Source organism: Rhinoderma darwinii, chromosome 6 (genome assembly GCF_050947455.1).
Source record: "Rhinoderma darwinii isolate aRhiDar2 chromosome 6, aRhiDar2.hap1, whole genome shotgun sequence".
NCBI lineage: Eukaryota > Metazoa > Chordata > Amphibia > Anura > Rhinodermatidae > Rhinoderma > Rhinoderma darwinii.
Window position 1 is genome coordinate 21,283,715 of NC_134692.1, and position 26,125 is coordinate 21,309,839.

At 40.4% G+C, this 26,125-nt stretch overlaps 1 protein-coding gene across 1 annotated transcript; it reads left to right on the forward strand.

Annotated features, from left to right (window-relative positions):
* The first annotated feature begins 995 nt into the window (after positions 1–995).
* Positions 996–25,588, forward strand: TNFAIP6 (TNF alpha induced protein 6). The gene is made up of 6 exons (XM_075831087.1): positions 996–1,146; positions 12,155–12,292; positions 19,147–19,308; positions 22,235–22,463; positions 23,519–23,559; positions 25,049–25,588. The coding sequence occupies exons 1-6, from the start codon at positions 1,047–1,049 to the stop codon at positions 25,198–25,200; spliced, it is 822 nt and encodes a 273-aa protein (XP_075687202.1). The 5' UTR covers positions 996–1,046; the 3' UTR covers positions 25,201–25,588.
* Positions 25,589–26,125: the final 537 nt, after the last annotated feature.

Here is a 26,125-nt window from a genome sequence, read left to right on the forward strand (position 1 = left end):
ATTCTGCACACAGTCATGCTAGCTGCCACACAAAGATTGACGGCAACTTTTGTGAGATCTACGGTATGACAGATGTTCTACGGCCCGACAAAAAGAACTGTTTAATGCATCGTTGTTAAATGTCACTCAAATTCTGTAATATTTTTGCTTTGGGCATCAGCTGGCAAAAGTAGTCATGTAGCACAAAAATAAGTATAAACAGGGATAGCAGCAAGCAAATCTTGGCAGATGCCAGGGCCCACTGCAAGCCCACAGGGGGTCCACTGTAAGGGTATGTGCACACACAAAATAAAAAACCGTCTCAAAATACAGAGCTGTTTTCAAGAGAAAACAGCTCCTGATTTTCAGAAGTTTTTTAAGCCACTAGAGTTTATGAAAAACGGCTCCAAAAACGGCTGAAGAAGTGACATGCACTTCTTTTTCGTGGCCGTTTTTTTACACGGCCGTTTTTCACATTGAAATCAATGGGCAGATGTTTGGAGGCATTCTGCTTCCGATTTTTCGGCCATTAACGGCATGAAAAACGGCCGAAAATAGCCCGTGTGAACTTACCCTAACTGTCGTCCAACGGCCCATATACACTCGGAGACATTCAGCATGGAAGAAGTCACCAGGAGTAGTCCGATGCCATGTTATGTACTATATTACGGCAGTAATGTCTTCAGACTAATAAGGTCATAGACAATATACATCACCTACAGTACATTATCTAAGACAGGAAGGTTAATTGCTGTTAAAACAAACTAGAGTAAAGTTTGATGACTCCCCCGCAGACAGCAGTTGGTCATAACCACATGGTAAGTCATTCCGATTAGGTATACTATCACCATCATCATCCTCTCCTTACTTATATAATCTGACGTCATTCTAATTGTGAAATACTACAGCTGCTTTTTTAATTGGACCATGCTCACTAAACTCACAGTAGGCAGGAGAAAAAAAAAAGATCATGCTTTAAAAGATCTGGTGACCAGATGTTTCAGAAGGGGCTCTGTCAGATGCGAGAGTAGTTTCCTTGGAAGAAATCCCTCCTAAATTACTAAAACATGAAAAAAATGATTTTCCTCTTTCTCATTGCCTTGCACTTGGATGAAGCTTTTGGATGGGGATTCAAGAACGGAATACTCCACAACTCCATCTGGCTAGGTAAGCAATAAATCCATGTAATCGCTTAGCACAAACCTAAAAAACAGCAGAGACAGGCAAGCAGACCTCTCTGGGTGTTGTGGAACTACAAGTCTCAGGACGAGCACATCAATGTCAGTATAGTCAGTCAGTTTATAGTCCCAAATCATGGCGTAACTATATGTCCCGGGAAATTTCTGCAACCTGTGGAACATATCGACTACGTGGAACTACAAGTCCAAGAATGAGGTAAGCAACTAAAAGGGGATATCTATGCGGATCTCTTATTGCTGTGGGACAATTTCCGTCATGTTCTTCCAACCAAAAACTAGCTAGGCATGCTTGGATTTATAGTCCTAAAATAATTCAATATCTTCACTTTCCGTAAGCCTGATAAAAAAAAAAAAAATTGTCATAGACAGTGAAATGTTTGCTCTTTCATCTCCTATTCACAAATAATGTGCTCTGCTTAGCAATGAAACCCTCATGTATTTCGCTTTGATGTGAATTACTGGTTAGCACATTTTTTTCCTGGAACTAAATATATATTTAAAGAAGCGGCGCGCTGTACAATTTTCTTTTGTTTGCCTTCTTTCTTTTTATTCCGGAACATTACGAATTTCCTTAGAGGATGTTTTTCCAGCATATTAACATTGACATAATTTGTTTTTTTATCATGATCTAAAATATATTTGAATTTATTTTTTATAAACAAGGTGTTAGTGTGTTAAAGGGTAACTAAACTTGCAAAAAACTTTTGACATGTCATAGTGACATGTCAGAAGTTTTGAGCGGTGGGGTTTGAGCACTGAGACCCCCACCGATCGCTGTTGAAGCGCTCGGGTGAGTGTTGAGCCGCTTCGTTTCTAATCGGCTTTCTTTGGAAAGCCGAGCGAACACTGTATGGGCTCATAGACTTTCTATCGAGCTTGTATACCACTTGCTCGGCTTTCCTCAGAAAGCCGATGAGTAACTAAGTGGCACCACGATCACCCGAGCAATTCTGCAGCTTCGTTTAAGTAATCGGTGGCGGTCTTAGAGCTCAGACCCCATCGATGAAAACTTCTGACATATCACAATAACATGTCAAAAGTTTTCTGAAAGTTTCGTTACACTTTAACATTTCCATGTTCTGAATAGTAATCTAGTGAGATTACCACCTCCAGTAATAATAATGATATGTATGTCGTGTAAATCGTTTACTGGAGTTTTTTCTTTCTATTGTAAATCTATACAATAATATAAAGGCAATGAGTAGATAATCTGTCCCCCGCTCTTCTCTACATACATTGGGGGAGATTTATTAATTAATTTTGTTTTCACGTTAGACAGGATAAAACTAGACCACACAGGCAAATTGATCAGAGTGGCGCACGCTGTATGATAAATGTGGCGCTTCTGACAACTCCTTTTAGCCACGCCCCCTTTCAAGACACTTTTAACACTGTTTAGCGAGACGCATTCTGCTTTGTAAACCTTTCCCATTATCGGTTTGGTTTTAGCTCCTCTTCCTGACAGATAACACGTCCTATCAGAATATTAACAGGTGTTATGTCTTCCATTTAGACAAGGGCTACATGACCTCAAGTCACATACTTGCTGTTGTATTGAAGTTGCACAACTATTTTAGGTTGTGATTTGGTTGTGAGTCGCATGTGATTTAGGTTTTGCGACATCCAAAAGAAACAAAAAAAAGAAAACATCACTGACACGTGACAAATGTCCCACAATTGCAACTGCAGTAAGTAGATTTAGGCTAGATTCAGACGGGATTTGCGCATCTCGAACATGAAAATGGGAGTTTTTCACTTCCGAGGTGCATCCGTGCTCTGCGCTGCAGAACACGATATCACACATACCCCATAGACTAGTCTATGGAGCAGGGGCGTAGCTAAAGGCTCATGGGCCCGGGTGCAAGAATTCAGCTTGGCCCCCCTATCCCTCCCCAACACCACCATCATCAGACCCCTGCGCGCGCCTATGCCCAGACACCTTGCCCAACAGCCCCATAGTATAATGCTCCCATAGCTGCCCCCAGAGAGTATAATGCCCACATAACAGCCCCACCGTATAATGCCCCACATAGCTGCCCCCATACAGTAAAATGCCCCCCATACAGTATAATGCCCCCCATATGAGCTTCCCATACAATAAAATGCCCCCCCATATGAGCTCCCCATACAGTATAATGCCCCCCATATGAGCTCCCCATACAGTATAATGCCATCCATATGAGTTCCCCATACAATCAGGACCTCAGTGAGTGACTCGCGACCCACAGTTTGTAATATATTGTATTGTATTGTATTGTATTGTATTGTGCAGTTTGCGGTGGAGAGAGTATGGGAGGGCTGTAATTTAACGGGCCCTCCCTCCGCAAATAGCACAATACAACACATTACAAGGCAACACAATACATTACATTACAATACATTACATTACAAGACAACATAATACATTACAATACAGACTCTGCAGCTCACCTGGAGTCCTCCGCACCGACACTTTCACTGCACTGGCTGGAAGACGTGTCACGTGACAACACTGTCACATGGTACACTAAGTGTACCGTGTGACCGTAACCAGGAAGTGCCTGCTTCACGGCACAGAAAATGTATTTAACAAGCATGCTGTATGGCAACGGGGGCCCATAGGCCCCCCAGGCTTAGGGGCCTACGGGCAACTGCGACTGCTGCGACCCCTATACGCCACTGCTATGGAGGGATGCGTGAAGCATGAAAAGATGGGACATGTCCTATTTTCTCACGGACCCTTCACACAGTCCGTTGAAGCAACGGCCGTGTGAACGGCCTCATTGAATTATATAAATTAAGACGTTCGTGTGTATAAGGCCGTATACATTTCGTGATCACATCACAACGCATGTAGTAACACGACGACATTTACAAGCATTACATGTCGCATGACCAAAGTCGCCACGTAGCACTAGCCTAAGGCCTGGGCTACACAGAGACTCTTTGTAGCGCTACTGATTGATTTGAACTAAGTGCCAACTGCAGTCCACAAGATTACACATCAATGTATTCCTTTGGACTGCAGCTGTGGCTTGATAGTTACAATTACAAAAAGTAGGGGGAATTAATTTAAAGCTTTACGCCCCTTTTTTGCATGCCATGTTTACGATAAAAGTTCTGATTTTTCTTACCTATCGCCACTTTTGAAAAGTGAAGAGTGGACAGGGTTAACTGGAGGGGGGGGGGGGTATCTTCATCCTGCCAGATTTATTATTAATTATGACAGAAATTAGCGTGAATCTACGCCTGTTATAGCTGGTGTAGATTTTAATTTCTGTCGTAAATACATTTGAGGAATCTTACGCCAACCCACACCGGTTTAAGAACACCAGTCCTAATAAATCTCCTACAATATGTAGCCCCGGCATTAAGGGTGCGCGGACACGTGACGGTAGTATGTTGCACAGCCAAAAAACGCATTGCAACACTGGGGCTTTATGGCCACGCGGCTCACTATGCAGGCAGCTTAATAAGAAATGTTTATTAGCTAGGAACTCACCAAAACTTACTTGCTAATTATCTTTAAATCTTTCCATAATCTTCATGTTAGGGCTCATGAACGCGACTGTATCACATATGACACTGATACTGTACCTCCATATGCCTCCAAACTGAGGGATTGAAAAAGAATGTAAACAATGTATGGCTGCCTAATGAGTGATTGAGATTTTTGTGTAATAATAGGTTTACGGTAACTTAGAAAAATATACTATAACTCATAAAAGATTAGACTGTTCGTGATTTTCAAGTTATCAATGTCAAAGGGATATTCCGGTTTCAGCACAAAAAGGCTTTTTTAATGTATAATGAAAAGTTATACAATTTTCCAATATAATTTCTGTATCAATTCTTGTTTTTTAAGATCTCTGCTTGCTGCTTTCAATAGGAAACTTTATTTTTTTACTACTAGTGGATGCAAATCTGCACTGGTCATGTGATGGACGCACAGGTGTACGGTTCGGTACTGTTCTGATAACTTTACTGTAATTATAACAAGCCGAATAACTTGAAACTCTTGGGCACCAATGCCAATATCATGTGCCATCAAGGCCGGGTGCGACTGCTACCTCTGCATCCACTTCAGCTTGCAGCCGTGCACCTGTTTGTACTTCACATGACCAGTACATATTTTTATTCACGGAAAGAAAATAATAAGGCCTCATTCAATGTATTTTTGCGGTCCCATTAATTTCTATGGGCCCATGCACTGTGGTTTCCACGGGAGCCTGGACTGCAAAAAGATAGGACATGTCCTATATGGAACACATTCTGTGGTCCGGGCTCATTGAAATTAATGTACACGGCCATGTGCACGACCTGCGATTTGTGGGCAGCCCGCGGGTGACACTCCTCGGCCGTCCGAGCCGCAAATCACAGGCTGTGCACGCTACTACGGTCATGTGCATGAGGCCTAGGGGTAAAATCACACACAGAGTTTTGATGCAGTTTTTTGGTACAATTTTTTTGAACCAAAGCCAGAAAAGGATTTAAAGGAAAGAAAAGGTGTACAGAAAAGACTGATGCATCTCCATTCTTTGGTGTCCACTCCTGTGTTTGGCTCAAAAAACAGAGTTAAAAACTGCATCAAAACTCTGTGTGTGGTCCTGGCCTAAAGGTTCTTATTGACTAACTGCAAGCAGAGATATTGAAAACCATAAGGAATTGATACAGAATGTATAGTGGACAATATAACTTTTCATTATACAATAGCCTTTATTTGCTAGAACTGTAATATCCCTTTAAATTCAATCCCCTAGATCCAATTGTGCAGGGTATTATTATTAACCTCTATGGTACGGTCCTATACCTCACTTTTTATATTCGTGAGATTTATACAATAAAACACAAACAATATGCAATGTATATTACAAATAGTAGAGCACAATAAGTCATATTATCTTTGCTATCTAGGAAAGGCTCTATTTGTAGCCTCTATTTGTAGCCTATTCAGCCCCAAGAATCCAAACCATGGGAATTCAAGGGGTTGTCTGAAGATAGAAAAAAAATCTGATTTAATTTTCCTAGAAACAGCGCCACTCTTGTCCATGGGTTGTGTCTGCTATTGCAGTATTCAAGTGAATGGGCTAAACTGCAATTCCAAACACAGCCCATGGACAAGAGTGGAGCTGTTTCTGGGGAAAAAAAAAAGACCCATTTTTATCATCTCAGACGACCCCTTTAAAGCAATGCCACGTTTGTTTCCTAATAAGTCAGTGCTGTTTTGCAATACGAGGACTATGTAAAATGAATTATGCAATGACCATGATTCAGTCTGAAGACATAACAAAAGGTATAAGATTTGGTGGTTATGATGGTTGAGTACCCACCCAAATCTCTCCTGTTAGTTGCTTTTAACTTAATAAGGAAATGAACGTCGATCACCTAAATTAACTTTTAATGTAAAAAATATGTTCTGCGCGGTCAAAGAAGATAACTATCATCATGTTTTACTTTATAATAATTGATCTAATTTATCCATAAGAAAACACAGTATTCCTCATGGAAACATGGAGTTATGATTGACAGGGAACAGCGTGCAAGCAATTATTAGACCTGAGAAAACCTCTCTCCCGACAGAGTCAAATAATATAACATATTCTAGAGTAAAATAACACAAGTGTTCTTTACATTAGTGGTTTGAAATGATCTCCAACATTCTGGAACTTGACATGTCCCCGCATGCTCTGAAAACCAGAGGGAGGACCTGTCACTTCTCCTGACATGTCTAATTTAGTAAATAATTGTATTCCCCATAAAATAACAATTCTGGAACATATTTTCTGAAGAGAACTCTGCACTGTTCTATTCCTCTATTATTCCTCCTAGAAATTTATGAATAAATTAACAACTGGCTGTTACTGTTCCCCCTGTCAAAGGGGCGTGTCCCTACAGTCTCACTCTGTCAGCACTGATTGGACAGTGTCACTCTGTGTAGGGACACACCCCCAACTGGTAACACCCAGTTGTCAATTTATTTATAAATTTCTAGGAAGAATAACAGAGAGATAGCAAAATGCAGTGTTCTAAGAAAAGATGCTCTAGAATTGTAATTTCATGGGGAATGCAATTATTTACTCAAACAGACATGTCAGGACAGGTGACAGGTCCTCTTTAAGACCTTATTTATCCAAACAGTATGAAAGAAAAACTGGCCCTGTTACACAAAGCAACCAATCAGAGCCCAGATTTCATTTCTTAAAGGGGTTGTCTAGTTTGGAAAACCCATTTTCATAAACCCTATAAGGGAACAAAGAATGTCTCTTTCTCTGGAGGACCTGTACCTTGATTTAAATGGAAACCTAATGATTACTGCAAAATTTATTTACAATACCTATATAAATCCAAGCATAAAAAGCGTAATCTTATAAACGTCTATATATACACATCAGCACTTAAACAGAATACCCATAAACATATATACAGATCTATCTGCATTGAAATCAATCAATAATCAACAGTGCACGGTCCTGTACCGTACAAAAATCAAATACTTTATTGAAAAACATCATAAAAACAAATTGGCCATCAAGACCTAAAAATACACACAATAAAACATAATGTTGTGGTGGTGGTGAACGGATATAATGCAGATAGATCTATATACGGTACATGTTTATGGATATAATTATTTTTTTACAAATTACATCTGATTGCTGGGGGTCCCAGTAGAGGGAGACTATGTGATCACTATCTGATCACCTCTGGGAGCCACATCGATCACCCGAACAGTCTCTCCTGTTGAGGCGGCTACTGGCTGCCGCATTCGGGAGTAATAAAAAACGCTGTGCTGTTTATGTAACATCCATTTCAGCCCTACTTCTTTACTCCACTATAGGCAACAATTCTTGTAGGATACCTATAGTAGGGACATGCCTAGATTAGGGATAGTCACCATTCCGGGCTGATATGTGTATATGTTTGAGTGTCACTAGAGCATACCAGTGCCTTGACGGCTTCCCTTCACCTCTCCAGCCAAAAAGCCCTCTTGGTCGGAGTACAGAAGTAGGGCTGTATAGGGCCTATTTAGGGTCAGGGCGGAGTTCGGGGTCACCCTTATAAGGGTGGGTGCTCTGACTAGGTAGGGCCACAACACACTCTGCTCTGACTAATAGATGAGAGTCCTGAATAGATCCCTCTCTATAAACTCAGAATTCCATAATAGGGTATTTGAAAATGGGTTTTCTAAACCAGGCTACTGCTTTAAAGGGGTTGCCGCAGTAAAACAACTCCTTTCCATTTTTCCTGTTAAGGTAAATGAATGTCATAAAGGGGGCCCCTAGTCTAGGACCACCTCTGTGAGCCACAGTAGAAACCTGCTGAGTATCAGTTGCTCCCGCTCCGGCGGACCTAGGATGTCTATGCGTGACATGGATGGCCATTCATTTAAATGGCTATCATGTAATACCACATTTCTCCTGTAGTGGGTGCAGAAGGTGAATGTATTTGTGGCTGCAACTTGCCCGATGATAACAGCTGATTGCCAAGGTTTTCAGATGCCAGACCCAGCTGATCACTGGGCACACTTCATTACAAGAAGAAGTTGTCATGCTGAGCCTACTTTGTTAATAAATTTACATTTTCCCAGGGCAAGGTATAACCATTTTGGAGGAGATAAGTATTTTGGAGAGAAAATTTTTACCTGTGCTAACATATTGGTAAAGTCTAAAAAAAAAATATCACAGATCACATAAGGTTTTCCTTCATAAATGTACAAAAGTTCTAAAATAAGGAATATTATTAGACTCTAGCTTTGCATTTGCAAATTTAGTGTTCATAATGCCCAAGACTATATGATCTGATCTATGAAAAATTTAGCACTTTGTCATAATGGCAAATGAACTCCAAGACCATAAGGAGCAGTACCCATGCTGCCAAGTTACCAAAATGTTTTCAATTTGTTTTTCATAGTTTTTAATGGAATTTATAAGAGCTTACAGTTCCTCGGGGAACCTATACTCTGCCATATTTTACTGCCTTAAGTGCAGTATGCCACACATGTTTATTATTACTTTACGAGGTGATGAATTTTGCAATATTACACAACTATTGTGTCTTATCCATTTATATTTTTGTCTTTTGCAGTATGATTTCCTCATTAATTGAAATTGAACTCCTCTTAGACAGAGCAAGTAGTACACTAACTATAACTCTACATCTGGAGCCACTTTAAATGTAGGTGTTATTGACCTACATTAAAAGGGTTAGACAGACAGACAAATAGACAGACAGACAATATATATATATATATATATATATATATATATATATATATATACACACACACACATATACAGTGTTATGCAAAAGTTTTAGGCAGTTGTGGAAAAATGGTGCAAAGTAAGAATGCTTTCAAAAATAGAAGGGTTAATAGTTTTTTTTATTAATTAACAAAATAGACAGTGAATGAGCAGCAGAGAAATCTAAATACAATCAATATTTGGTGTGACCACCATTTGCCATCAAAACAGCATCAATTCTTCTAGGTAAACTTGCACAGATTTTGTAGGATTATAAGGTTGAAGGTTGAAACAGTCATTAACTGTTACAAAAACAGCTGTGAAGGAGGTTTAAAACTGGGTGAGGAACAGCCAAACTCTGCTACAAAGGTGAGATTCTGGAAGACAGTTTCATGTCACAGGTCCACCATGGCATGGGAAAAGCAACAAGACACAGGGTAGTTATACTGCATCAGCAAGGTCTCACCCAGGCAAATATTTGAAAGCAGACTGGGGTTTCAAGATGTGCTGTTCAAGCTCTTTTGAAGAAGCACAAAGAAACGGGCAACATTAGGGACCGTAGATGCAGCGGTCGGCCAAGGAAACTTAGTGCAGCAGATCAAAGACACAACATACTTACTTACTTTCGAAATTGGAAAATATCCAGCAGTGCCATCAGCTCCAAACCAGTGGGACCCAGGTACATACATCTACTGTTCGGAGAAGTCTGGCCAAAATTGGTCTTCCTGGAAGAATCACGGCCAAAAAGTCATGCCTTCCACGTGGAAACAAGGCCAAGCAAATCAACTATACATGAAAACATGGGAACTGGGGTGCAGAAAAATGGCAGCAGGTGAGTCAAAATATGAAATATTTGGCTGTAACAGAAGGCAGTTTGTGTGTCGAAGGGCTGGAGAGCGATACAATAATAAGTGTCTGCAGGAAACAGTGAAGCATGGTGGAGGGTCCTTGCAAGTTTGGGGCTGCATTTCAGCAAATGCAGTTGGGGATTTGGTCAGGATAATGGTGTCCTCAGTGCTGAGAAAAACCGGCAGATACTTATCCATCATGCAATACCATCAGGGAGGCGTCTGATTGGCTCCAAATTTGTTCTGCAGCAGGACAACGACCCCAAACATACAACCAATGTCATTAAGAAGAATCTTCAGAGTAAAGAAGAACAAGAAGCCATGGAAGTGATGATATGGCCCCCACAAAGCCCTGATCTCAACATCATCGAGTCTGTCTGGGATTACATGAATAGACAGAAGGATTTGAGGAAGCGACATCCACAGATCTGCGGTTAGTTCTCCAAGATGTTTGGAACAACCTCCCTGCAGAGTTCCTTCAAAAGCTGTGTGCAAATGTAGTTAGAAGAATTTATGCTGTTTTGAAGGCAAAGGGTGGTCACACCAAATATTGATTTGATTGATTTCTCTTCGGTTCATTCACTTAGTATATTGATAAAAAAAAAAATTAATACTTCTATTTTTTAAAGCATTTTTACTTTGCAGCATTTTTCCACAACTGCCTAAAACTTTTGCACAGTGCTGTGTATAGATAGATAGATAGATAGATAGATAGATAGATAGATAGATAGATAGATAGATAGATGATAGATAGATAGATAGATAGATAGATAGATAGATAGATAGATAGATAGATAGATAGATAGATAGATAGATAGATAGATAGATAGATAGATAGATAGATAGATAGATAGATAGATAGATAGATAGATAGATAGATATGAATAGAAGATGGGTGGATAGATAGATAGATAGATAGATAGATAGATAGATAGATAGATAGATAGATAGATAGATAGATAGATAGATAGATAGATAGATAGATAGATAGATAGATAGATAGATAGATAGATAGATAGATAGATAGATATGAATAGAAGATGGGTGGATAGATAGATAGATAGATAGATAGATAGATAGATAGATAGATAGATAGATAGATAGATAGATAGATAGATAGATAGATAGATAGATAGATAGATAGATAGATAGATAGACATGGAGAGAGAGACAGACAGATGAATAGAAGATGGGTGGACAGATAGATAGATAGACAGACACAGAGACAGAGAGAGAGAGAGAGAGAGACAGACAGACAGAGAGATAGAGACACAGAGAGAGACAGACAGACAGAGACAGACAGAGAAAGACAGACAGATAGTTTTGTGCACAAATAGAAATATCTTAAAATGTTTTTCATATTCATCGTGACCTGAGAAGTTCTTCAGATGGGGAACTTTTTAATGAACGTCAACTTGGGTAGCTCACGACTAAGCAGCAGTTACTATAGGAATCTCTACTGAACCTAAACCCTGTAGACCTAACCCCTGACATAACTAAAAGGCTTTAAATTAACCGTGTATTTTATTTAATCCAGATCTCCGTCTCAACAAAAGAATTCTTCGAGTTTTTCTTCGGTTTGTTCCGTGTTACACAATGAAACATTATGTTATAGATTAGGCTCCACAGGAACTAACAAACAATTATGTTTACTTTAAAACGACAATGCTGGAGGTAATACACGGAGCTGAAATCTGGAACACATGCTCGAAAGTATGATTTTACTCCTAAAAAAGTTGGGTTGGTGCCCAGGCCAGCGTCCATTACTTCCTGTCAATGAAATCAATGCTTTGTCTTTTTCTGGCGCTAATGTACCGTAGTATATATTATGCGATGCTGGAGGTGGATGAATAACTTGGAAAAGACCATGTTAAACAATCTTATAATAGTGACTTGTTATACTCCTCAGAACAAGCAGCTGGAGTCTATCATCGAGAGTCAAGGAACGGAAAATACCAACTCACCTACAGGGAGGCGAGAGCCGTGTGTGAATACGAAGGGGGTCAACTGGCTACATATGATCAGCTGGAAGAGGCAAGGAAGATAGGTATAGACCCAGGAACATGACAATAATGCCACATGTTAATACATTGTTATACAACTAATGTAGGAAAAAATTAGATGTAGCATGAATAGCTAGAAGGACGGCAAGCAATGCAATTGATACTTCATATAAGTGCACTTATACTATAGAGGTACACGGGCAAACAAAGTATATTTAAAGGGGAGTCTCTAAGTGAATTTGTGTCAGCAAAATTTATGTTTTACATAAATTACATCAGACATTTTTTCATGAGGTGGTTTTGCGGTTAGAGTTCGTATTTCTGTCATACTCCCGGTGGTTTAGTGGGCAGGGCATAATAGGAACATACAGTTGGCAGACCTGGGGGCCTTTGTTAGGCCACAAGCTGCCAAGAAAATCCATTGACACCCTGCAATTGTGCCGATAGGGGGAGAGAGAGTGTGCCCCCTCCCTCTATTAAACTCTGTAGGTGCCGCGGTCGCTATTGACTGCGGCATCGGAGGGGTTAACCGGCCTGGATTAAAGTTTGTTTCGATTCCGGACGTTACAACGTTATGTCGGTTCTAAGTTACAGCCATGATATAATAGTATGGCGGTTCGCGGGAATCACCCCCTTTATGCAACGTATTATTACGTCATGGGGCAGGAAGGGGTTCATTTTCTGAGAACTGTGTCTCTCAGTAAAAAAAAAGTGTTAGTAACCCCAGAAAAAACTGTGTATTTTGTATGAACATGTGGTGGGGGGGGGGCGCTCTCTCAAGGTAATCCGCTCAGACTAACGGCACAGATCATGCAATCTGAATAGGGTCATATGGGAGCTCCAAAAGAAATGCACCCGTATACTGATTATCATGACTTTCATTGCTGTTGACTTGTTCTCTAAAGCAGAACTGTTGACAAGGAAACGTCAGTACTATGATTAGTAGAATTGCAGGCGCCTCTCTTTCCTTTCCAACTGCTTGTCAGAACTGTCAAGTGAGCTTCAATTCACTGCAGGGGATTAATGAAATAGATGCTGCAAACTTTCCTACTAATTACATAGTTGATTACTATTCGTTCCTCATTCATTGACTTAAAGCCTGATTCTGCCACAATAAACACCCTTGTCAACCTAACAAATCTCCCAGCCCTACGCACATTACATCTACAGTCTATCCCCAAGTTTACGCACAATTCATCTGAATTTAGACGAGGACTGGGATCTATCTTCCATAACTTCTTCTGTCTTCATGGGCGGGACTTTCCTGTCCTGTACTCTGCATGGGTGGAGCCTCCCCAAGGTATTTTTAAGGATCCTATTTGAATTGTTCTCTGTGACCACGATAGTTAGGTCTGTTAGGTGACTAGACTCTGTGGCCACTGCGAGAAGAAGTGATGTAATTTAATTGATAGTTGCAGTCAAGAAGAGAATCTGGCACTAAGTCGTCAAGCAATTTTTGGGCTTTGGGACCACTTAAAATTTTTCAATGTTATTACTGTCATTTATAACTTTTAAATACTGCAATACGAGGTCTCTTTTCTATTAATTCAAGGTGCAGGAAGGGGGTTAAAATACAACATCAATGTGATATTAGTGAGTTTAATTGTATTGACTAAACAACCCGCTAAAAGTGCCAAACAGGGGGGCTGAAAAGAACACACTTCCTATGGTGTATCACTTTATTCTTCTCAACCAGTCAGCAGCTCTGAAAAGGATCATGTGGTATAGCATGTGACTCCACAGAATCAGATCAGGAAGCACTTACTTTTCAGCCCCCCGTTTGGCACTTTTGGGGGACTATTCAGTGAATGCAGTCTTAGTAGTAGAGCTCTGTTAGGGGATTACGATCATACCTCCCAACTGTCCCGGATTCATCGAGACAGTCCCGTATTTCGGTCAGTGTCCCGGGTGGCCGGGGGTATGTCCCACTGTCAACTGTATCTGCGTCCTCAGGACGCAGATACAGTTGAACCCAATGCCGCAGCAGGGAACCATCAGCTCCCTGCTTTAGAATTAGTTCACAGGGGAGGAGCAGAGGGAGTTCCTCCAATCACGGAGGATCCCCGGTCACAGAGCTACTTTAAGTGCTGAGCTCAGGGAAGCACTTGACGTCACTGTCCATATATGGACAGGGACTTCAGTGGCTACTGATTGAGCGGAATCTCTGTTGCCGATGATCTGGCCGGGGATTCCGCTCCTATAGGAAACCCCTGAGGTCGCTGTCCATATATGGACATTGACGTCAGGGGCTCCTCCTGGAGCGTAATCCCCTGCCAGAGTCGGCAACTGGGATTCCGCTCAAGGAGTAGCCACTGACGTCACTGTACATATATAGACAGTGATATTAGGGCTTCCCTCTTGCAGCGGAATCTACCCTATGCTCTGACTGGGGATTCCCCTCCTAGAGGGAGTCCTAATGGCGCTTTCTACAGGGGGGTGGCACTATCTACAGGGGGGTGCTACCTTCAAGGGGGGTTTGACACTATCAACATGGACGTTGTGGCACTATATAGGGGCACTATCTACATGGCATTGTGGCACTATTTACAAGGGCAGTGGCACTTTATATGTGGGCACTGGCACTAGGGGCAGCTTTGGGGGCATTATACTCTATAAGGGCAGCTAGGGGGGAATTAACTGTATGGGGCAGCTATGGGGCATTATTCTGTATGGGGCAGATTTGGAGGCATTAAGCTGTATGGGACAGCTATGGGCATTATGCTGTATGGGGCAGCTATGGGGGCATTATACTGTATGGTAAGGAATGTAGTTGTAGCAAAATCCGGATAATTCTCAGGCGCAGCCGTGTAGCGAAAATTGCTGTCGATGTTCAAGACAAATGACCCAAAATTGGCGATAAAAACCAACAGATTTTATTCCTTTCCAAAGCACATGAAAACAATGCACATATATATACAGAGTGTTTCGAGACAGGACCGGCCTCTTCATCAGGTAAGCTGCAAGTGATAAAAACAATTTCTCATGCAATTAATATAAAACAAAGGCTAAAACATGGATTGCCGATATCACCTGGTCAGATCGTATGAAACCAGGGTCAAAGGTTATAGGCATCAACATAGCCGTATGAGGGCTTGTTTGTTGCAGTACGAGTTGCATTTTTTAATGGCACCATTTTAGGGGGAACATATAAAGTATAGAACAACTTTTTTTTTTTTTTATTTCTTTTTACAGCGTGTTATTGTGCAGATTGTTACAACTACAGGGATACCAAACACAGTTTTTTTGATGTTTTACTACTTTTACAGAATAATAACTCTTTGTTTTAAATATTTAGTTTTTGTGTCGCCACATTCTGAGAGCCATAACATTTTGTTTTTATACCGTTGATGGAGCTTTATAAGGGCTTATTTTTGTTGTGGGACGAGTTGTCGTTTTTATTGGCACCATTTTGGAGTAGATATGACTTTTGATAACCTTTTATTTATTTTTTGGGAGAGCGAGATGACTAAATAAAAATAGCAATACTGCTATTGTTTTATAGTTTTTGTTATGTCGTTTAACGAATGAGATAAATAAAAATTTTAGAGTCTTTACGGATGCGGCGATACCAATTATGTGTTTTTTGGCTTTTTTCATAAGGGGGAAAAAAGTGGTTTTCTTCTTTTCTTTTTAATTTTTTTTAGTTCCTCTTTTAGACTTGAACATGTGATCACCTGATCACTTCTATAATAAACTGATACACTGACAGGCAGTCTAATATCACCTAAGACCCCAACGTTAGAGTGGGGTGATGGCTGTATAATAGTGCGGCGGTTCACTGGAACGACTCACTCCCCGTGCCGTATTCCTTTTGGCACAGGGCGGGTAGGGGCTAAAGTGCATGAACAACACTTTGTTTCCAATTTTTCATAAAAATAGGTCCAAAATTCTGATGAATTTTTAATATATGTTTAAAACAGCCAGAGCTCCATCTTTTGATACAAAGCTTCAAATTCCCTGCATAGGCATACATTTAAATTATAAAATTAGGGCAGCCACCACTAGAGGGAGTCTAGGAGCTCCTGTACTCTGTTATTATTGATTTAAATTTGAAAAAAGTATGCTGTAAGCTCCCCCTAGTGGTGGCTGCAGGCAACCTAAGTTTTGCAATTTAACTTTATGTCTATGCAGGTGAAGTGGAGTTCTGTATCAGAAAACAGATCTATTACCACTATAAAGGTACATTCAGGAACTAATCAGTACAGAATGTTAGACCTAAAAACAATATTGTTTAAAGAGATGGACATTCACTTGGAAAGGTAAAGAGCGAACAACCAATTCACAGCAGCACAATAGGGTGTTTTTTTTGTGTTTTTTTTTTAAGCCAAAGCCAGAAGTGGATCCAGCAGGAAGGAGAACTATAAGTTCTCCCTTTATATTTCCCATTCCTTTTGAATCCCCTTTTTGGCTTTGGATAAAAAAAAAACTGCATGAAAACTACCACAAATACTGTGGCTTTTTTCTAAAACAAACGCTGTGCCCGAAACCACCCTTATGCCCTAAATAGAGGCATATAAGAATAAATGATCCGTCAACAACAGCTTGTTGATGGTTTCCCTGTAGCAGAAAAAACATAATGTAGAAATATTACAAAGATGCTAGATTTAACTTTTGCCAATTCAACATTAATTAAAGGTGGAGCTTCATTTATTAAGTCTTTAAAACATTTGTACATTAATAATTATAAGGCTCAATGTACACGATGCATATTACGCGCGGTTTTGCCGCGCAGATTTGTGTGTGGCAAATCCGCAGCGTAATACAGTACCAGCATAGTCAATGAGATTCCAGGAAATCTCATGTACACCCTGTGGTATTTTTTTAAAATCCGCAACATGTCAATTTATCTTGTGTTTACGCTTGCGAATTCTATCTGCCTAGTGCTGTGGAAAATTGCACCAAAACCCGCAGCATGAAAATCGCATGAAATACGTAAAAACCACACCGAAAAACACCTTGAAAAACGCACGATTAGGTGCGTTTTTACCTGCGTATTGCTGCGGTTTTGGTGCATATTTTCCGCAGCAAAGTATGCAACATGTGCATGTAGCCTAAAGCATGCTTCTGATATAAAAAAATGTTTCGAAATCCAAACTTGTCCGTAAAAAGCGTTTACATCTTCCCTAAAAAGCACAAGGGGGAAATGTTTCCCCAAACATCTGCAAATCATTGAATTTTGGCAAGGGTTAAATAATGGCATTGTGTAGTACAGAAGTGATATGGCTCTTACAATTCTCCATGTACTGACTAATATGAGATCATTTCCTTTGAAATGCCAGACATGCAAACAAAACCTCCCTGTCAACTTCAAGTCTTTTTATAAGTTGTGAAAACTATAATTGGTGCTAAGTTAAACCAGAATTGCTATTGCTATACTGTATGTAGACAAAACTAAACTTCCCTGTCACGGCTTCTTGAATCAGAAACATATACTGGAACCGCAAGTAAAAAATGTATCAGTCTCACGCAAGGCAAAGGAATATGAATTGATTCCCTATTTGCTTGCTGAGCACCACCACAGGACATTTCAGGTTAGGGGTGTCACACCCTTCCTCAGGCCTCCATATGTTTAAAGGAAGACTCCACTTTTAAACAACTTTTTACAACATGTAACTTTGTAAATACTTTGCTTTACTTATCTTGTTTTGATTTAAAGTTACATGTTTTATTCTCCACTCATTTCAAAAGCTAAATTCAGAAATCTTCTGATCCCCCAAAGATAAATTGATTACAGGGTGTCTAGTTGTAGGAGCCCACAGCGATCAGTTGTAATCTGTGGGGGGAATCCAGCATTAATTGTTGAGTTTGCCTGCAGCGCCAGCTAGGAGTAAGGAAGTATTACACAGTTCTCATTTAAATCAATGGGCTGTCCATGTAATGCACGGACGTGTTGGGTCCTCCAGAGTGTGGGACACTCTTTGCAGCTGCTCTTCGTTCTGGCGAATAGATGAGAGTCCGGAATGGTGGAAGAGAAATTATGAGGGACATTAAATCAGAATGCTTTAAAAGTACCGTATATATATATAGTATAAATATATACAAAAAAACAGGCAGCTCTCCAAAATAGTTTATTGATGTAAATTAAGAACTTTATTAGCCAATATGTGCAATGTTTCGGCCCACTATACTGGGGCCTGCTCACTATACTTGGCCTTTCTCAACCTTGAGGGGCCCCAGTATAGTGGGCTGAAACATCACACTAATGGCTAATAAAGTCCACAATTTATTTCACCAAACTATTTTAGAGAGCTGCCTATTCTTTGAATGTTTATGGATTGGGAGGATGTGGAGTCGGGGTCCTGAGTCTTGCACCCATGCCGGTGGCTTCACATTGCTGCTCTACTCTTTTTTATTGGTGTATTTGTGTGTGTACATATATATATATTCTGTAGTGATAACGGGTCATCTCTGACGGCAGTCAGGCAGGCAGCGGCAGGTTGTATTCCTCTTCCATCCAATTTCCAGGTAATGCATCATGGGACTATTTATGTCCTATGGCGGATTACCAGGATTTCCTATCGGGTGCTAAATTATAAAAATGTTACCGTACATGCATTGCATGAGTTGCTTTTAAACAGTATAAAATATATATAGGTCATACCTCAACAGAACAAACCTCGTGTTTGCATTTACATCCAATAAACCTCCCCAGGCCTTTCCATGCTGCGCAGTATAAGTGGTTTTATATGTACCGTTTATCTAACAAACAGCAAGTTAAATTGACTGCAGCAGCTCACATGCCAACATCTGATCTGTAATGTCGTATTGTAACCGTGGAAGAAATTACAAGCCATTAAATGCAATTAAGCCTCGCTGTTCTGCTTAAAAGCAAATCCGAAAAAGTCAAGTGAAAAACGTTTCCTTTGTACACTAACGTGTGATTGTTTCCACCCTGCAGGGTTCCATATCTGTGCTGCTGGATGGCTACACAAGGGGAGAGTGGGTTATCCCATAGTCAAGCCTACGTTCAACTGTGGATTTGGAAAGAAAGGCATCATTGACTACGGTTACCGGTTAAACAAGAGCGAAAGATGGGACGCCTATTGCTACAACCCCCATGGTAGGTTAAGTGTAAAGTTTAGATTATGGAAAAAGTGAGGAGTTAGTTGAAATTTAGAACTAATTTAGCAATTTTAGGAAATTAGCTCGTTAGTATCAATTATGCAGAAAACCTCTTCTGGCTGAACTCTACAAGTGACACCAAGTAACCCTCAGTCCAATTTATATAGCCCTAGAAGATATAAAAATAGATATTTAGTGACGCTGAAGAAATTTATAGTTCATGAAAAACTTTTTGAAAATGTTTTATTAAAGCTGAAATATTCAGACATGATGTATAGTCATTTTTCCCAAAACCACCAAGTAATTAAGTTTCATTAAAGGGTTATTCCTATCTTATGAAGTGATGGCGTATTGCTAGGATAGGCCATCATTTTATGATCGTGGGGGCTCGACCTCTGGGACCACCACCGATCCTGTAAATGAAGGGGCTGCAGCTCTAATTTAGCACTGCATCTCCTTTACTGGTTTTCCCTGCGCAGCACTGCCCCGGCCACCCGCAGTGCAGGCAACTGGAGAACGGCTCCATTCAAGTGCACAGGACGCAGTACTGTGGCCCCATCATTCTCAGGATCGGTAGGGGTCCCAGAGGTCATCACTGTGATATGCCATCACTGTATAGGATGGAAATTTCCCATAAAATAATTTTCTTTCAACTCTGCATTCTACCGTAAATATGTTATTCCTCCTGTAAATTTTAGAATAAATAGATAACTGGGTGTTACCATTCCCCATGTCAGTGAGGTGTTTTGCCCAACACACTCTGACACAGTTCAATTGGTGTTGACAGTGTCAAAATGTGTTGGGACACATTATATTGAAAAGTGCAATGGTAACGCCCAGCTGTAAATTTGTTCAAACATTTCCAGGAGGGATAACAGAGGAATTGCACAGTGCAAAGTTCTAAAAAAAAGATGCTCTAGAATTTTTATTTCACGGGGAATACAAGTATTTACTAAAATAAACATGTCAGATGTCAGGAAGGTGACTATGCTCTTTACCAAGCTTTTGCTAATGAGTATTCGTTATTGAATTTCTACAGTAATGACACTGAAATAGAGTGGACAATTGCCCCATATAAATTACACTAATGAGTATATATGGTGGGTCCCCACTTCTTTGAGCCCTGAAGTCCATGCTGAGAACGGTCTCGGGATACGCTTCCCTACAACCATAAGAGGAAGGATTCTGTTTCGAAGTAGTATGGGGTTTCTTCTGGCCACTATGGCAAATTGAGGAATGTCACTCAATGGGTGCAACAATTTCTGCTAGTTCAGCCTTGACTGAACATTGGAAACATGGCCTCATGTAAATGGAGCACGATCATGTGACAGGTCCCCTATAAAAAGAAAACAGAAATCGCTAGAGCAGATGAGCGATATATTATCTATAGACTACGACAGAAACACATTTGTATCTTCATAGCTAAAAAATCCAAGTGTGAAGGCTTAAAATAGGACACTGTAGATCCACGTCCTTCTGCCCAACTATAAAATTATTCATACCACATAACGTAAGTCACAAGGTGCCTCAAATAGCGCTAAATGCCCCCAGGTCTGCTGTTTTTTTTTTATTCTGATTGGGTATCTCGGATCCTAAAAAAATAACTATCAATCAAAACAGTGGTTACTGCCCTTCTTCCAACACAAAAAGGGGACATAGATATTGTAAACTTGGGACTTCCAGTTTTACGTATTGTGGACCAGGAGGCCCTCTGTGAGGCAGTATGGTGTATGGTGTTTGAGGCACTATATTTGGGTAATATGGCATGCAATTCTTCTCAATTCCATATAAAATAAAAGCGACACAGCGTTACGGTATGTGCCCATACAATATGGATCCATGTATGGCCATGTGCATGAGGCCTTTGTGATTCATTTAAATGGGCCCATGCACACAACCGTGGTTTCCACGGTCCGTGCGTCGCCCAGGAGCCTGGACCGCAAAAAGATAGGGCATGTCCTTTTACGGCCGTATTTTGCCATCCCGGCTCATAGAAATGAATGCACACGGCCCGCGATTTTCAGGTGGCCCGCGGGTGACATTCCGCGGCCGTCCGAGCCGCAAATCTCGGCCGTGTACACCACTACGGTCGTGTGCATGAGGCTTTACCCTTTAGGAAAGGGTCAGGGTGGTCCCTGTTACATAAAATTATTGCAAATGACATAAATATTCGTAGATATTTTTAGGTTTATAGGCTATGGCTGTAAAGTAGGTGCGTCCAGGAATATGTTTCTCCCAGCAACACCTGGGGCCAGCCTTAACCAGAGCATCAAAGATCGGACCGTTCTCTTCAGAGTGCAGTTCTTTACGTTGTTACTGCAAGTCCCAATCACTACTATGGGAGCTATGGAAAAAACGGAGCACATAGAGCTCGACTGTTTCCGTAATCCTGGCCACCTCTTCGTTGATTCTTAATCAGGATGCGGCAGGATAGTGGTCGGGGGACCCCTATTATGGAGATAGGTGCAGGTCCCAGAGGTGGGACCTACATCTACCAGACATTTATGGTGTATTCCATCGATGTATTAAATGGGAATACCCCTTTAAAGTATTACCCATCTAGGCACATGATAGATGATTCATATAATCTAGAGATGCCATATACTATGGGAATACTGGATTATAAAACATAGGCCTGTAGGTCCAGAAAAAAAGCATTTCACAGCCTTGTTACAATATACGGTAATGTTGTTGCTGAATAAACTGTGTTTTGGGTAATGCTTTATTTCTTTTCTTTAATTATGTCTTTATGGCTATTTTTGTTTTGCTCTAGCTATAATAAGTGACTGCGGTGTACTTATATTGTATGATGGCAGTCTAATGAAGTCTCATAAGAAGCAGAGGTTATTGCTCTGTCCCTCCCAATGCTTTACACTGCTGGTAATGATTATTACTGATATTTTCTTGCTTTTTTTTTTACCCAGCAAAGGAGTGTGGAGGAGTCCTGACCGAGCCAGAGAGAATAATTAAATCTCCAGGATATCCTAACGAATATGAGAATGAACAAATCTGTTACTGGCACATCCGGGTAAAAATTGGTCAACCCATTCTTCTGCAGTTTCTAGAAATGGATATTGAAGAAGATACCGACTGCCTGTCTGACTACCTGGAAGTATATGACAGCTACGATGATGTTTATGGTTTAGTGGGAAGGTAAAGTATATAAAGATAGATATATATATATAGTTTGGAAAATGTTATTAAATGTATGCCCACATAGCACACATAGAAGTTGCGCAGTAATAGGTGCACTTTATTGAAGTTAATGACATTCGATGCATTTAGAGGGAATCTGTCACAGTTTTGAGGCCCCAAAACTGATAACACAGATATATATGGGACAGGGAGGGCATTTTAAACATGCCTTTTGTCTTTGTCATGCAGATTCCCTTTAAAATTCTGCAAAATCTGAGCTAAAATCTCCAAACATATCCTTCCTGTTCAGTGTCTGCACAGCGTCTCCTTTGGTTATTTGTTTTTTGGGATGTGTCGTTTTTATACCAGGTACTGAACAGTAATCTAATATAAAAAAGAACTCCTTCAAAATACAGTGTAGCAGAGAGATAAGCTTTTAGGGGTGTGTCTGACAACAAGCTCGTTGACTGTTTCCAATGACAATCAGCAGAAGTGTGAATGCAGCTCTGAACTAGAATGCAGACACTTAACTCAGTACAAATAATGCAATGTGCTGCCCTTCTTTTTTTTTTTTACAAAGCAAAACTTTTTATATAAATGATAAACCTGTGCTTTATGGAGGAATACAAAGATTTGGCCATAGTGACACAAAGGTTCCAATATCAGAACATTTGTCTTTCAATCACATGAATGCAAATACACTTTTACCAATACTGGAAATAATGACTGAGAATAATTGTTGGGACAACTATTTCCATATTGCCTAATAGGCCATATGCATGTAGTTGAGGGGGTGCCCTGTTTAGGACCACCTCTATGAGCTAAGAGTGGATAGCCGCTGTAAAGAGAGCCTTAAGCAGACTCAATGCAATCATGTATAACGTCATCACCTCGACATTTCAATTGGCGCCATGAAATACAGTACAACATATCCCTGAGCTTCCCCTGACAGAGAGCTGATCCAATACATTTTCAATTGCTATATTTCACATAAATAACTAGAACATATACAAACTAGTAATCCAAAATGTACACAATTTTTTTTTAAATGTATTTTATCTTAATTGTTTTAGATTTTGTGGAGACATGCTTCCTTATGACATCATCAGTACAGGTATGACTAATTGTGTGACATAATAATGCTTGGCAGCTTTACACTACAACAATTAAACAACAGCTGATATATCTCTTTACTATGTGTACTATTTGTGCTATAATTACTTTGTATACCATTATAATCATAGGGCCCCATAATAAATGTTAAAATGGTCCCACCTTATTTCTTTTGCTGCCGTAGTTTACAGTAACTTCAGTGGCAAGAAATACGGCACAAGAATCCCCACACCAGTTGCCTGCAGCTGTCAGAACATGATGGGAGTTATAGTTTTGCAATAGATGCAGAGCCACCGGTTGAGAAGCACTGCCCCACATATCAGTATCAATAAACAATTTTTTCACAATGTCTGTACTATGGAGCTCTAGGCACTCAATGGGCTGCCGTATAGTATCTATGTATGGCACCATATTCATATATTTTCCACTAGAAGCAATGCCTCTAGTGAAAAATATATTTATGATGTGGCATAAGTTATATGGAGGTACAGCATGGCCCCATATGAATTCTATGGGTGCCATATTATAGCTTCATAAACTCGGAGTTTGCAGAGCCGTGGTACACCTGTGTACATCAGGCCTAAACGCATAATGTGGTGCCCGTACATGGGTGCCAGACAGCCGTGACAATTGAGTACAACTACAAATCCAATTCAACATAGCAGTGCCATAAAGCAATGTCCAAATAGCAATGCCACACAACAAAGCTCACAAGAGCTGAGCAAATTGCTATATAGTTTTGTTGAAAAATATTCTATTTAAAGGGGTTGTACAGGTTGGGGCTGTTATTTATACTGATGACCTTTCCACGGGATAGGTCATTAGCATATAATTGGTGGGAGTTCGACACCAGGATCCTGCACCGATCAGCTGTTCCGGCTGCCTCCTGGCACCAAAAGCTATGCAGTGGTCGGTGCCGGAAGCAGAAGGCTCCAGTCACTGTATAGTGGCTCTGCTCCAGTACTGCAGCTCTGGTCCTATTCAAGGGAATTGGAGTAGAGCTGCAGTGACCCAGCGCGGCCGCTATACAGTGCTACACTCTATAGAGGCCATGCTGGGTTACTAAAGCTCTCCTCCTAGTCACTTGAGTAGGAGCAGAGCTGCAGTACTTCAGCACGGCCACTATACTGTGACTGGAGCCATCTGCTTCCGGCACCGACCGCTGCATAACTTCTGGTGCCAGGAGGCAGCCGGAACAGCTCATCGGTGTGAGGTCCAGATCCCACCGATCATATACAGACGACCTGTGGATAGGTCATCAGTATGAAAAACCGCACCATGCCCGGAAGACCCTTAAGTGCTCAATAGTGTCCAGGAGAAGGCAACACATTATGAAATTGTATGCAGGACCAAGTAATTATAATTGGATCCACTAATTAATCGAGGCTGTTATTCTAACATTTAAGTGGAGATTTACACCCAAACAGAGTTGTACAAATATTAAAAATTCTTACTCATACCTCAGTAAAAGTTTTGTTTTTCTGTTTCAGGGAATGTCATGACGTTAAAGTTCTTGTCAGACGGTACCATCACGGGAGGAGGTTTTCAAATCAAATACACAGCACTAGAGCCGTACTCCATGGGAATCCCCGAAATGATCACAAACTTCACCTCCGAAGCCAACATTGACTTTTTACATTAAAATATTGAATAAAAACAGTTAAAGAGTACGTTTTCAAGGCAAGAAGCAAGAGAAATTATATCAACGGTGGTGATTCATCTGTCCTCACTTTGGCTAATGTGGACTGTTCTGGGCAAAGCTCCAATTGACTTGAATGGGAAAAGACGGGAACACTTAACGTCCAGCAGACTTTGATAGATTACTTCTTCAAGTTTCCATGTTACATACTGTAGTGACGATGTTACTGATGAGAAAGCTGGTGGGTTGACATTTGTACATACTCAGACTGGTTAAGTATTATTGGTTGTTGGGTTCTTTGATACAGTTCAACTAATATCTCTGGAAATAATGTAAAGGTATAACTTTGTATTCCTAAATTAAACTCGGTTAACTAGATCCAAACCATGAAGTTGAGAAAAAAATCATAAATTATATTCACAATAAAAAACTTGGTATGGAATGGAATAGGACGGGTGAGATTTGATGTGATGTATTTCATAAAGACAGATCTTCAATAGAATTCGAGGAAAGGAGAAATATTCAGAGACTTCTGCGAGTGCGGATGGACCAACGATGATCGATGACAGTTATACTGAGGCCATACTGGTCTCTTCTTCAGCTGCATGTCTATAATAGACAAACCTCCTATCGCTCATACAGAACTCATTAAAACAGAAGAGCCCTGATCAGGTTGACCTCATTTTCCTTTTCTAGTGGCAGTATGAACCTGTGCAATGCTCCATCGCTCCTCAAGAGGAACCGGGAACTGGCCAAACATTAAGGCTAAATTCACACGAGCGTGACAGATTTACGCGTGTAAAAAACGCTCGTAAATCTGTCCGTGTGTGTTGCATTTTTGCATCAGTGTGCTTTTATGTGTGGCATGTGTTTTTCACGCACTTGCAAGCACTTTTTTTTTTTTTTTTCAATGTATTTCATGTGTGAA

Coding starts and splice junctions, on each gene's coding strand:
- TNFAIP6 (XM_075831087.1), top strand. CDS start 1,047: ATGAAAAAAATGATTTTCCTCTTTCTCATTGCCTTGCACTTGGATGAA. Junction 1,147..12,154: donor CCACAACTCCATCTGGCTAG/GTAAGCAATAAA, acceptor TATACTCCTCAG/AACAAGCAGCTGGAGTCTAT. Junction 22,464..23,518: donor GTTTATGGTTTAGTGGGAAG/GTAAAGTATATA, acceptor TAATTGTTTTAG/ATTTTGTGGAGACATGCTTC.